Consider the following 13,194-nt stretch of genomic DNA (forward strand, 5'->3'; position numbering starts at 1 on the left):
AGCAGGGTATGTGCTGGTAGCAGCGCCATGCTGAATTTGATAGATGCTCTGAGTATCCTCCATTTTGGGATATCCAGGCCCTGCCATTGGAATCAGTTGATTCCTGATAGGAAATGAGATGGCCCCTGTGGCCTCTTGCTTTCTATTACCTGTTACCTTGTTTTCCCAAGGTCCTGGGAAGCCCTGACTCTGTCCCTTCCCTCTGACTGGCTGTTGGCTGGATGTTCCATATATGGTGGTGTTGTGAAGTCTAGGCCAGACTGGCTAGAGCCTTCCCAGTGATTGTATGTTGTGGGTACATCCTGTGGGTGGGACCTGGGTGAATGGAGTATGTGACCAATATGCACTTCTTGTTTTGGATGTCTGGTATCTGGTGTTTGACACAATGACTGAGACAGCCCTGCCTGAAACTGGTATGAATGCAGTGTGTAGTGTTGAATGGCTGGGTTCTTGTCCCAATAGACATTCCTTGTTGTGAGTGTCTGAGAGGGAGGAGAATGGCCTGAATGCACTGTATGCCTGATTGGATGACTGACTGCTGAATGCCCTTCTGAGTGATTGGTTGCCTGAGTGTGACCCAGCAGAATGAATGGGAGATCAAATAGTATATCCGGGGGCCTCTCACTGCTAGAATTCGTTCAGAAGCTGAAGTTGAAACTGACACTTGATCTCGACAACTGAGCCTGAAGAAGAAGATTGACTGCTGTCTCCCTTTGGCGAAATCTGAAAGCCGATGTGCCGTCGAGACTGATCCAAGAGAGGACCTGGTTAGGCGCCCTCTTTCCGTGCTCTTGAGGGACCATCGAGCACTGCTAACCTTCGCCGAAGCTCCCTGGAAGTCAGACCGTCGACAGGCTGCCGACCGGAGACTGGGACTGCCGAGGAGAACGAAGAGAAGCACCGGACATTCCGTCCACCATCGTCAACCAGGTTTCGCAGGTTTTCTATAACCGGTGCAGGCCCATCGAAGTTAGTTGCCCAGAAGCGGGGACTGCTTGATACCGTGCCGTCGACGACAGGAGCCGCAACGCTCCATTGATTAAGACCTTTGATTCCCAGATGCGCTCGTCCGCATCACTGACCGCCTTATCCTGCCGTGGAAGGCCAGGCAGTCGACGCGCCTAGGAGCATCCGCCCTTGGGTTTCCCGCCACCCAAAGACCGTAGAGACGCCGGACGACTTGACTTGCTGCCACAGTTCTTCACAAACTCTTTGCGGTCCTGAACTATCGACCTCGAGGTGCCCCACACGCCTCTTCGATGAGCACTGCCAGGACCGAAGCTGCTGCCTCGATGCCATCAAACTTCTCATCGAGGAACATCGACGCCAAGTTCACCTTCTTCGAGGCCCATCGACGATCCGTGGCTCCTGCTTTAAAGGGAGTCACTCGAGAAGGATCCATCGATGCATCCTCAACGAACTCTGCTATTCCAGGTACTTTGGGGTGGTAGAAACACTTTAGAAGGAACTAAGACTCATTCAACAATAAACGGACTGGGCTTGTAGTAGATCTTTATTTTACAGGTTGCCCAGGGTGGGGGGGGGGGGGATCTCCACACAGAACTGTCTAGGCAACGGGGCCAGTATTCTGCTAATTTTTATAACCAACTGCTTTGCTCCTAGGTCTATTGCTGGTTACTTTTATTAATTGATTTGTGTGACATTGGACCAGGATACAGTTGATGCATTTAATGAAATCTGATAATAATTGTGGTAATACTTAGAACTGTATATATTTGCCATTGTAGATTTACTGAGCACAAGGGGAGTTATTGTGAGTGTGTATATAACCTTGAAACTTAATTATATAAAGACTGTGTTTTCACTAATAGTGTGTGGACATTCCTTTGTGGGTGCTTGGGGACTACACTGTACTTAAGAACCAGCCCGCATCACCTCCTGAGAAGCTAGGCCTAGATTGCTCGTCCATTGCTAACAATAGAGAATCTTGGCTGGGGTCCTCTGTGCCTCTCCTCTACCATATAGAGAGCAGGAGTACGGACACCCCCCTCCAGTCTTTACAGATACTTTTGCCTAATTACTTAGCAGTTTCTTGCCGGTATTGGGGTGATTTATATCGATGGTATTAACTGTGACTGTATATATGTTTTCTATTTAGTGTTGTGTGATATTAAAGGGACGGTCTAGTAAAAAATTTTATTTAAAGAATAGATAGGCCACATAAAAAAAAAAATACTAGCATCCTCAGTTTTAAAACTTCCTATGTAAAATTTTGAGCTATTCAAGCTCAAAATTCGAAAAAGCAAGCACAGGGGCGCAGCCATTTTGTGAAATGGAGGCCCTCCTGTGCGGGCTTTTGCTTTTGCGGCACCAATGAAGGAAAAGCCAGCCAGCTGTAGTAAACAAAGTCTACCGCTGGGTGGCTTTCCCTTCATTAGTGCCGGGACTCGGAGGACGCGGACCGGAGACCAGAGCAGGAAAGCTGCAGCTGAATTCGGTAAGTGCTATTTATTTTTTTTACAAAAAATAAGCACTAGCTGTGGTTTTTTGTTTCTAAGTTTTCCGGGCTGGAGGAGCCCGGAAAACTTAGAAATAAAACCGCAGCTTTAAAAACGTATTTATGTTAGCGGTCGCTTTTGAAGCGACCGCAAACATAAATACAACGTTATTGTGTTGGAAAACGCTGCGGTTTAGTCTACCTGAGAAACTCGGAAAGAAAAACCGCAGCGTTTTCCAACACAACCGCGTGTGTTTCTGCCTGCTGTGGCCATCACTTTGAGACCCAAAGTGAAAGCCACAGCAGGCAGAAACACACGCGGTTATGTTTACATGCCGCGTAGTGTTACTACCTGCAGCTGATTTCCCATTTGGGGCTCTCGGGCTCCCCGTGAGGAGCCCGAGAGCCCCAAATGGAAAAGCAGATTCGGGCAGACACAACGCGGTTGTGTTGGAAAACGCTGCAGTTTTTCTTTCCGAGTTTCTCAGGTAGACTTTGTTTACTACAGCTGGCTGACTTTTCCTTCATTAGTGCCGCAAAAGCCAGCACAAGAGGGCCTCCATTTCACAAAATGGCTGCGCCCCTGTGCTTGCTTTTTCGAATTTTGAGCTTGAATAGCTCAAAATTTTACATAGGAAGTTTTAAAACGGAGGATGCTAGTATTTTTTTTTTATGTGGCCTATCTATTTTTTAAATAAAATTTTTTACTAGACCATCCCTTTAACTGATTGATTCATTTTTCAAAGTGTGTTTTTGGGCCTATAATAAATGTAGTATGTTTGCACTTACCAGTCAACAATAATTACTGTGTATTTTACTGTGGTCTAATTGTAGACCCCTGGTCCCACTCACCTCTCCTGAGACTTAGCCTTGACCAATCTCCATTTTTACCTTGATTGGTTTGGGTAAACTCAGTTTTTCCCCCTTTTCACTATGACTAGGGTGGTCTCTTAAACTCTGTCCACCAAGCCAGAGTTTAGAAATCCATCTTAACAGAAGGCTTTACTCCAAGAGGTCAGGACAGGGTTCAAAACAAAGCAAAAAGAAAGGGTGTCCCGTAAAAGTCTAAGGAGGAAAACAGCAAAAAGAAAATCTTTCCTAACAATGTCTCAAGAAGGTTAAATAAACTTCCTGAGTCAATTGTATGTTCTAAGGTTAGGATATCACAAACATCATTCCCTTTTTTAGCGTTAGTTATAATTTTTTTATTCCAATGTCCCCTTTCCAATTTTTTGTATGTATGAAAATATGCCTAACTTGAAATAAATTTTGATTGTTTTGTGTACTTGTCGTTAAAGATCCAGGAATCTTCAACAGTCTTCCCCATGCCATTGTGTCCCATCTTGCTGTCTTCTTTGAATTATGGGATGCGTTGCTGTTACACTGTGTGCAGTCCAACCCCAGGATATTGACTGATGAGGCTATGGCTGAGGTGAGTACAGAGAGCCAGATTTTCTTCATCTTGAAATGTGGACCCTAATCTCCCATGGTTTTTTGTGGATGAGGGTATGTGACTGAAAAAAAGTGTTTCTGATGAATCGCAGCAGTGTGTGGGCAATGCGTGATGGATTTGGAACATATGTTGGTGTTCAGATAGATTTTCAGACCAGCCCTCAGGGAGGGTTGAGAGAGGCCATCCTATTACCTTATTGTGGTGAACAGGGAAAAGACACTTCTCTCAATCAAGGTAGGAGGTAGAGCATCAAGGCTTTGACTTCAGGAGCTATCTGGGTGGTGTACCGGCACAATACAATCCCTCTCTCGCTTTCTTTCCCACTCTCGCTTTCTTTCCCACTCTCTCGCTTTCTTTCCCACTCTCTCGCTTTCTTTCCCACTCTCGCTTTCTTTCCCACTCTCTCACTTTCTTTCCCACTCTCTCGCTTTCTTTCCCACTCTCTCGCTTTCTTTCCCACTCTCTCGCTTTCTTTCCCACTCTCTCGCTTTCTTTCCCACTCTCTCGCTTTCTTTCCCACTCTCTCGCTTTCTTTCCCACTCTCTCGCTTTCTTTCCCACTCTCTCGCTTTCTTTCCCACTCTCTCGCTTTCTTTCCCACTCTCTCGCTTTCTTTCCCTCTCTCTCGCTTTCTTTCCCCCGCTCTCTCTCGCTTTCTTTCCCCCGCTCTCTCTCGCTTTCTTTCCCCCGCTCTCTCTCGCTTTCTTTCCCCCGCTCTCTCTCGCTTTCTTTCCCCCGCTCTCTCTCGCTTTCTTTCCCCCGCTCTCTCTCGCTTTTTCCCCCGCTCTCTCTCGCTTTCTTTCCCCCGCTCTCTTGCTTTCTTTCCCCTGCTCTCTTGCTTTCTTTCCCCCGCTCTCTCTTGCTTTCTTTCCCCCGCTCTCTCTTGCTTTCTTTCCCCCGCTCTCTTGCTTTCTTTCCCCCGCTCTCTTGCTTTCTTTCCCCCGCTCTCTTGCTTTCTTTCCCCCGCGCTCTTGCTTTCTTTCCCCCGCGCTCTTGCTTTCTTTCCCCCGCGCTCTTGCTTTCTTTCCCCCGCTCTCTTGCTTTCTTTCCCCCGCTCTCTTGCTTTCTTTCCCCCGCTCTCTTGCTTTCTTTCCCCCGCTCTCTTGCTTTCTTTCCCCCGCTCTCTTGCTTTCTTTCCCCCGCTCTCTTGCTTTCTTTCCCCCGCTCTCTTGCTTTCTTTCCCCCGCTCTCTTGCTTTCTTTCCCCCGCTCTCTTGCTTTCTTTCCCCCGCTCTTTTGCTTTCTTTCCCCCGCTCTCTTGCTTTCTTTCCCCCGCTCTCTTGCTTTCTTTCCCCCGCTCTCTTGCTTTCTTTCCCCCGCTCTCTTGCTTTCTTTCCCCCGCGCTCTTGCTTTCTTTCCCCCGCGCTCTTGCTTTCTTTCCTCCGCTCTCTTGCTTTCTTTCCCCCGCTCTCTTGCTTTCTTTCCCCCGCTCTCTTGCTTTCTTTCCCCCGCTCTCTTGCTTTCTTTCCCCCGCGCGCTCTTGCTTTCTTTCCCCCGCGCGCTCTTGCTTTCTTTCCCCCGCGCGCTCTTGCTTTCTTTCCCCCGCGCGCTCTTGCTTTCTTTCCCCCGCGCGCTCTTGCTTTCTTTCCCCCGCGCGCTCTTGCTTTCTTTCCCCCGCGCGCTTTCTTTCCCCCGCGCGCTCGCGCTTTCTTTCCCCCGCGCGCTCGCGCTTTCTTTCCCGCTCGCGCTCTCTTTCCCCCGCGCGCTCGCGCTCTCTTTCCCCCGCGCGCTCGCGCTCTTTCCCCCGCGCGCTCTTGCTTTCTTTCCCCCGCGCGCTCTTGCTTTCTTTCCCCCGCGCGCTCTTGCTTTCTTTCCCCCGCGCGCTCTTGCTTTCTTTCCCCCGCGCGCTCTTGCTTTCTTTCCCCCGCGCGCTCTTGCTTTCTTTCCCCCGCGCGCTCTTGCTTTCTTTCCCCCGCGCGCTCGCGCTTTCTTTCCCCCGCGCGCTCGCGCTTTCTTTCCCCCGCGCGCTCGCGCTTTCTTTCCCCCGCGCGCTCGCGCTTTCTTTCCCCCGCTCTCTCGCGCTTTCTTTCCCCTGCTCTCTCGCGCTTTCTTTCCCCTGCTCTCTCGCGCTTTCTTTCCCCCTGCTCTCTCGCGCTTTCTTTCCCCCTGCTCTCTCGCGCTTTCTTTCCCCCTGCTCTCTCTCGCTTTCTTTCCCCCGCTCTCTCTTGCTTTCTTTCCCCCGCTCTCTCTTGCTTTCTTTCCCCCGCTCTCTCGCTTTCTCTCACTCACAAATCCAATTAGTAAGTATAAAAGCAAACTATTTGTTTGGCCTTCAACCACGATAAGCAATTAAAATTTACTGGTAAGAAAAACCAAATCAGTGTTATGCTGTGTATACATTTAATTTTGATCTCACTAAAAATCACCTACACTTGTCTTTTATGACAGTTGCAAGTGGTTCAAATATGCAAGATGGAAAACCGTATGCTGTAAACCATTGAAAAAGGTCTAAGCAATGCAAATTCAAAGAAAAGCAACTTCTCCAACATGGGGTCTGGCATGGATTGACATGCTCATAAATTTTCCCTGTTGTTGGGCTGGGAATCCTCTGTAAAAAAAAAATAAAAAAAAAAAATTAAAAAAACGGTTTTGCTTTAGCCTAAAACTGCTGGTCTCTTCTATAACCATCACGGTCCTTTAGGTCATACGTTCCCCATCCAATGACACTCTTTCTATGCTCAATAAAATAAATAAGCTCCACCCTGCTGGCCATCTTTAGATTTTTACTGCACGTTTCAGTGCTCTCACGTGTCCCCACAAGAACTGTGATTTTAATGATAACGTTTGATGGTTTTTTTCCTCAATTCTTTTAACGTCAACCGTCAGTTCACTACCGGCAGTGGGGACCCGTTGTCGGTGAAGCTCAAACTCTGTCGGATCATCACTAAAAGTTTTCGGAAGGCCCAGCCTCGTTCTTACTTTGCACCTTGACCAACCATGTCCCAGGCAGGAAAGAGGAGCTTCTTCAGGGCCTATGAGTTTGTGGCCTGAAGAACATCTTCGTCCAAAATCGGCACCTCAAGTGCCTGTACTGTCTGCATCCAGACCATGCTGAGGACGGATGAGCGATCTGACGCAGATTCCTGGCGAAGACGAAGCCAGGACGTTCTCGTAGGTTGGTGGTGTGGTTCAAGGAGGGGGAAGGTGTTCTTACTTGATGGGTCCGACTTGATGGTCGTGCAGTTATGTAATGCCTCCGTCCCCAAGTACCGCTCGAGCAGAGAGTAATTACTGCTCAAGCAATCTTTAAGGCCACAGGTGGGAGTGTTGTCGTCAGCCTGGTATCGGGAACGCCGGAAGGACCCCTGAGTACTGTAAGGCAAAGGGTTATAATCAAGGAAACACTCAAAAGGCAATTGGCAATGGACAGAAGGAGTAAACAAGATGCAGTGACACCAGCTTACCTAAAAGGGGTGAAGTGTAGGTAAGGAACCTATGCAGGGGAACCCACAGCAGGCTGGAATGGTGTAGTTGACACTCCTGAAAGCACCTGGTGGAACAAGACTGAATCCGTGGAAAAGCGTGAAGCAATCCGAGGGTTGCACAAACAGAGGGGGCAATCCAATAGCAAGTCCAGAGTACAAATAGGTGTCAGATGTCCGGGAAATCCGAGAGCGCGCCAGAGTCCAAGGGTAATCCAAGAGCAGTTCCAAGAAGCGTTCCGAGGTCGAAGCAAGGAGAGAAAACAAGAAGCGAGGGTAACGCCTGGCAGTCCTCCATAGAAGTAGCTGTGAAGCAAAGAGTCTTGTTTGCTGGCTTCTTTTGAAGAGGCGAGCGGCATCACGTGACGCATCACGTGACTGCTCGCGCACGTCGCGTGGAGCGCAACGTGGCCAGCGATTGGGGCTGTCGGTACGTCCTGGTATCCTGGCGTTGCCGGCTGTGCTGGAGGCGCCATGGCAACCGCCAACGCGGAAAAGGGCGAAAAGAGGCAGGTCCGCCCAACATGGTATTCCGCCTGCCGTGTTTCCCCCGCTGGTGTGAATGGGAAATACGACGGCGAGAAGCGCCTGATGAAGGAGACAGGTGTGAGGGGGGGAAGTGAGAGATGGGTTGCGTGAGAGGGCGTGACAGAAGGCCTCTATCTCGGCCTCATGGCGCAGTCCTGCTTTGCCCAGGAATGGCCGGCACCTTGAGCATGCTCCCTTCTTCTCTAGAAGAGGTTGAGGTCTTTTGCAGATTCCCCATCCCAGGGGATCCAAAAGAAGGCTAAAAACTATGCTGCTGAACCCGCTAGGGTCGCCGTGGCGGCAGGGCCCAGTTCAAGTAGGACCCATTCCCAGTCTCCAGATCAGTCCACTGTGAGTCTACCGATTGGTGGAATGTCACTGACCCCTTCAAAGCACAGATACTCTTCCAAGGACAAGACTATGAAGCAGAGGCCTGAGGGAGGCCCATCGAAAACCCTGTCAACGACACCTTCGTCTTCCAAGACCTTAACGTAGTTGCCGACCAGGATGACCAGCTTGTCGAGGGCTGCCCTGACTACTGCCTCCTCGACAACCTCATCTGGATCCACCTCAACATTCCTGTTGACCACAGTAGTTACTTCTGCGAAGGGGGATCCTACGACAACTGTGGTTTCTACTTTCACGGCGGCGACTCTTAGGGTGGCTGTTCCTCCATGGCCTCCAGCTGCTGCGACGGTCCTGACTACGACTGCCACTGACGCGCTTGTCAGGGTGCAGGTGCCCATTGTCGCCTCCTGCCTAAAGGATTCAAGAAGACTGAGGGAGCTGCTACCGGCAAATGACCTACTTCCCAAGCCAGTTAAGATGTGCTGGTGGGTTCTCCAGGAAGTCCCCTCCCATCTGATCAAGCTCTGATGACTATCACTTGCCTGAGGATTATTACTCGGATCACAAACGAGGCATCTGCCCCATGTCCAATCAGAGCTCTCCAGAGGAGCCGGAGCAACCATTGTCACCTCTGAGGCATTTCAGTCCAGATCCATTGCCAGCTGCTCCACTTGCACCCCAGATGGTGCCCAGGGGCATGTCCCTGTACATTTTCATGACCCTCCACACCTTGGTGTCAGAGATACAGCAGAGGCTGACGGCTTCTCCTGTGCCTGCCCAGTCCGCTGTCCTCCTAAACCACCGGCCAGAAGTCCTCCCAGGCCGAGCCCTCATAGGCTGACCTGTAGGCTGCGCCCTGCCGGGCCAATGCGGTAGCCTAACCCTCAAGGTTCTGAAGAGTCAGCCAACGACAAGGCAGGTGATGCTACCCCAGAGACCTGTGACTCCTGCAGTGGCGGATCCTCCATGCACCGATACAAACACTACAGCTACTCATACCTGCAAGTATGATGACTGTGCCGGCTGATGGGGAGCCACTGGGTGCCGATGAGCCTACCAGGGTTACGCCACTGTACGAGGTGGACCCTTTTTGTGCCAGGATTTCAAGGGCATCCACTATATTAAATTTAAAGAGGAAAGGGGGGTTTTCTCTTTCAACACCAGGAGTTCTCATGGAAGACCTTCATGTCTAACCCTCTGCTGGACGATGTTTGGGAGACATGTTTGGCCCTGATGAAGATGCCAAGTACTGCACCCTCCAAGAGACAGGCAGGAAAAGTAGTGATTCCAGACCGGGCCATGAGGTGCTTGAGATTGCAGCCTTCTCCAGACTCAGTGGTGTCTGCTTCTGCCAGGAAGTGCTCGTTGAATTAATCGTTCTCTTCCTTGGTGCCTTCAGACCAGGAGGGGAAAGAAGCTTGATGTGGTGGGCAAGCTGAATGACTTATTCTAGGTAGGCAATAACCTAATGCAGACCTATTGTGGACAGGCTAACAGCAAGTCCGGGGAAGCAAGTCCCAGTTGCGGGACACTCGTACAATTATCCTCAAAGGACTAATCTAGTGATGCCAACAGTTGGAGGACACTTGTATAATTACCCTGCAGGAATAATCTGGTGAAACCAACACTTTACTTTTGTGAAGAGGCACAACCTAATCACAGGAGAGTAATATACCTTCACATCTACTTTCTATTAGACTGGCAAAACATTTTCTAAGGAAGAAAAGATGTTAGCCATACTTTTAAGAATGGTGCATTACACATCCAAGGTAAGAACTTTTGTAACTGATCACTCATAGAGATAGTTACCAACCAACTCTTTACAAGTAAGTCACTTTTAAACACTTATTTCTTTTCTAAGCCAAAGGCTCACTTTTCTAAGCCAAAGGCCCAATCCTTTCAAAGTCCTTCCGTGGTTCTTGGAGCATGAGAGTTCTCGATGGCAGAAAGGGGGTTCACTAGGACTAGTGACCAACAGGCCATGTCAGAATAAGTTATTTAATAGCAAAAGTCAGAGTTCCTTAAGAAAACTGGGCAAACAGGTGAGCACTTTACTTCTAGGGTTAGAAGTGGGTCCAGGGGCTTCGCAGAAGACACCTCAGCAGGATTCTAGCACTGGGACTGGTCGCACTGGATGAGAGGCCTCCCCATCACAGAAAACACCCCACAGCTACACAGAAATCCTAAGAGACTTAAGGTAAGTACATACCCAAGCCAACACAGTACCTCAGCATTGAAGAAGATTTTTCAGCAAGAATTCATTCGGGGTCGGCATGGCTAAGCAGCCGATGTAGTGAGACATGCCACTGAGGAGCTCCGGAGCGATCCTGACAAAATCCGATAAAAACTAGCATAAATTGGTTCCAGAAGACCGCCAAAGTCTCTCCACAGAGACCGGAACACCTGCTGCCCACCCGGCGAAGTCCCCGGAGAAAACGGGGCGGTGGAAAAGAAGATAGACCGCCAGAGAGGAATCGTTCCGCGAAATCAAAATGGCGGACGCGCGAGCTGTTGGAGGACCCCGGCCGCGTAATACAGAGTGAGCCGGAGAATCTACACGATCGGCAAGAGGGACGCATCCCGTGCATAACGCAGAAACCAGCGCAGGGCAGACCCAAGCCTGAGTCAACCCCACGGCATGAAGATCAGCGCGACCGGTGGAAGTGGGACGCAGAAGCAGGAGAGGCCCGGAGGCGTAGACGGGGACGGCAGTACACCTATGGAGACTGCCGCTGCCGGAGAAGGATGGCAAGACGGAGGAGACCCGAGGAAGCAGACGGGGATCAAAGCGTACACTCTCCCAACGGCCAACCCCGCCCGCGAAACCCAGTGAGTGGGGTCAGAGGCAGACGAAGCCGCACCACAGAGTAGGCGGTGAGGCTGAAGTAAAGAAAACCCCTGTATCAATACTGAAGCCGAACCCCAGTGCCGGCGAACACCGACATAGGGGCGAACCTACCCCCTGATACGGTGAGGTGACTCCCGGAGCGCTCATACGCAACGCAGGCAACACGGAGACACACGCAGCAGGCACAGGGAAGGCCTGAGCCTGAGGCGACATCCGACAGCAAAAAGCGCCGGGAGCAATGAGGGCCTAACGTATACACCTGCAAGAAGAGTGTAATAATCCTATTACAAAGTGGATGGTGCCCGACAAACCTACGCCGGATAGACCCGCAAACACAGAGAAGCAGGAAGAGCAGGGCGGGGGAAGAAACAGGGGCTACGGCACGTGGGGGCACAGCCAAGACTGGTACTGGCAACACAGGCAGAGGACGGTACCCCCCAGTGATGCCAAACAAGAAAACAGAAGGGAAAACCAAGCAAGTAAGCATGGAAACCTTTACGAAGGCATCAGCCGCGGATGACACCTCAGACCCAGCGGAAGACGCTAACGAAGACACGATAGTAGTGGCAATCGCCTCCATGAAAGCATCCCTCGAAAATAAAATCAGCAATAGGGGCTCTGACAGCATCTCTAGAAAATAAACTGGATACAGTAATGGTAGATGTGGGCCTCCTCTGCCAGGACGCAAGGAACCTAACCGAGAGAGTAACGGCGACGGAACAGGCAGGTGCAGCAAAATACGGCAGGGGTTGCTGTAACGCAGACACAGATGTCGGCGGTATTAAAGAGAATTAAGGTTCTGGAAAGGAGAGCGGAAGACGCAGAGGGGAGAGCGCGGAGGAACAACATCCGCATAATTGGAATTCCGGAAGGTGAGGAAGGCAAAGAGGAAGGCAAAGACCCCACTGAGTACGTGGAAAACATGCTCCTCCAGGAGGTTGGAGTAGGTGTACTATCCCAGGGTTTTGTGTAAACTGGTTGTGCCCACCAGTCAGGGGAAGAAGCCTCTCCAGCCGGGAGATCTTCTCTGTCATCGGGAAGTGGTGAGTCGGTTCCGTAGGGCTCCACCGGTGGTGTCGTCATGGTAGGTCGGCTCAGCTTCTCCCTCGTCAGATTCTCAGGTCCTGTGGCGACTTCTGAAGTTCCACTCCCCAAAGCCCTGCTTTTATGCAGCACTCCCCCATTCACTCAGCCTAGCTGTCAATCAAACATGCTAAGTGGTGAGCCGGCCGGCTCACCACTTGGGTCAATCACACAAGAGTGCGACTTGAGTTACCAAGGTAACTCAGTCCAGGGTGCCTAAACCCCCTGTGGTACCCAGACAGAGTGGCACCACTTTTGGAGGCATCTGTGGAGAAGCCCGCCAAAAAGTGGAACAAGGGGTTCGACTTGGGTTGGAGTCACAGAAGAGAACACAAACGCCATTTTAGAATCGAGTCCTTGTAAAAAATACCAACCGGCGAATTAATATTAATTAAATAAACTGGCGGTATGTTCGAGGCTATGAAAATTAAATAATTAAAGTTGGTAGCCTTGAACAATGGGAAAATCCCATAGGAATTATTTGCGGTCGAATATAAAAAGTAGTATCCAATGCCACCAGCCAAAACTTGATCAGGGGGGACGGAGAAGTGCCCCCTCGACTAACAGACCCCGGGGCAATCGAATTGCCCCGACCAGTACGTCCACAATACGATGGTTTGTACTGGTTTCTGTTAATAATTTGGGACTAGTAAAGCCAATGGTGACTTTACATGCCCCGGGAGACAGTAGTCAGTCCCAGGGTATGGAGTCTATGGTGGGGTGTCACTATGACACCCCTGTGTTACTGCACGGAGGGTGCTGTGTAACATACATAGTAAAAACACATAAGACCGTATGGAGTAAAGGAGCCCATAAAACACATTAACATTGAAAGGAATACCATAATTCATGTCCAAGAGTGGGAGAAAAAGAGTCTCACTCTTGGCAGGAGAAAAAAAACAACTCCAGAAATCCAGCAAAGCTGCTGGGGGACTCACTAGGTTAGGAAATTCAGCCTAAAGAGAACATTCTCCCTAACATTGGGCATATCGATTAATAAAGAGAAATCCCTCCTCTTCCCCCTTGGCAGGTCTAAAACACGTCCCCCCCACATTG

At 50.2% G+C, this 13,194-nt stretch overlaps 1 protein-coding gene across 3 annotated transcripts in view; it reads left to right on the forward strand.

The window, feature by feature from the left end:
• The window catches only part of MDN1 (midasin AAA ATPase 1), a 2,688,524-nt gene that overhangs the window by 1,546,065 nt on the left and 1,129,265 nt on the right, over positions 1 to 13,194 (forward strand). For all 3 annotated transcript variants that reach the window (XM_069606482.1, XM_069606484.1, XM_069606483.1), the window contains exon 53: positions 3,757 to 3,890. In XM_069606482.1, coding sequence (XP_069462583.1) covers positions 3,757 to 3,890 — 134 coding nt within the window. The remainder of the gene's footprint in view (positions 1 to 3,756; positions 3,891 to 13,194) is intronic.

This window comes from Ambystoma mexicanum, chromosome 4p (assembly GCF_040938575.1).
Source record: "Ambystoma mexicanum isolate Mex_15411 chromosome 4p, UKY_AmexF1_1, whole genome shotgun sequence".
NCBI classification, from domain to species: domain Eukaryota; kingdom Metazoa; phylum Chordata; class Amphibia; order Caudata; family Ambystomatidae; genus Ambystoma; species Ambystoma mexicanum.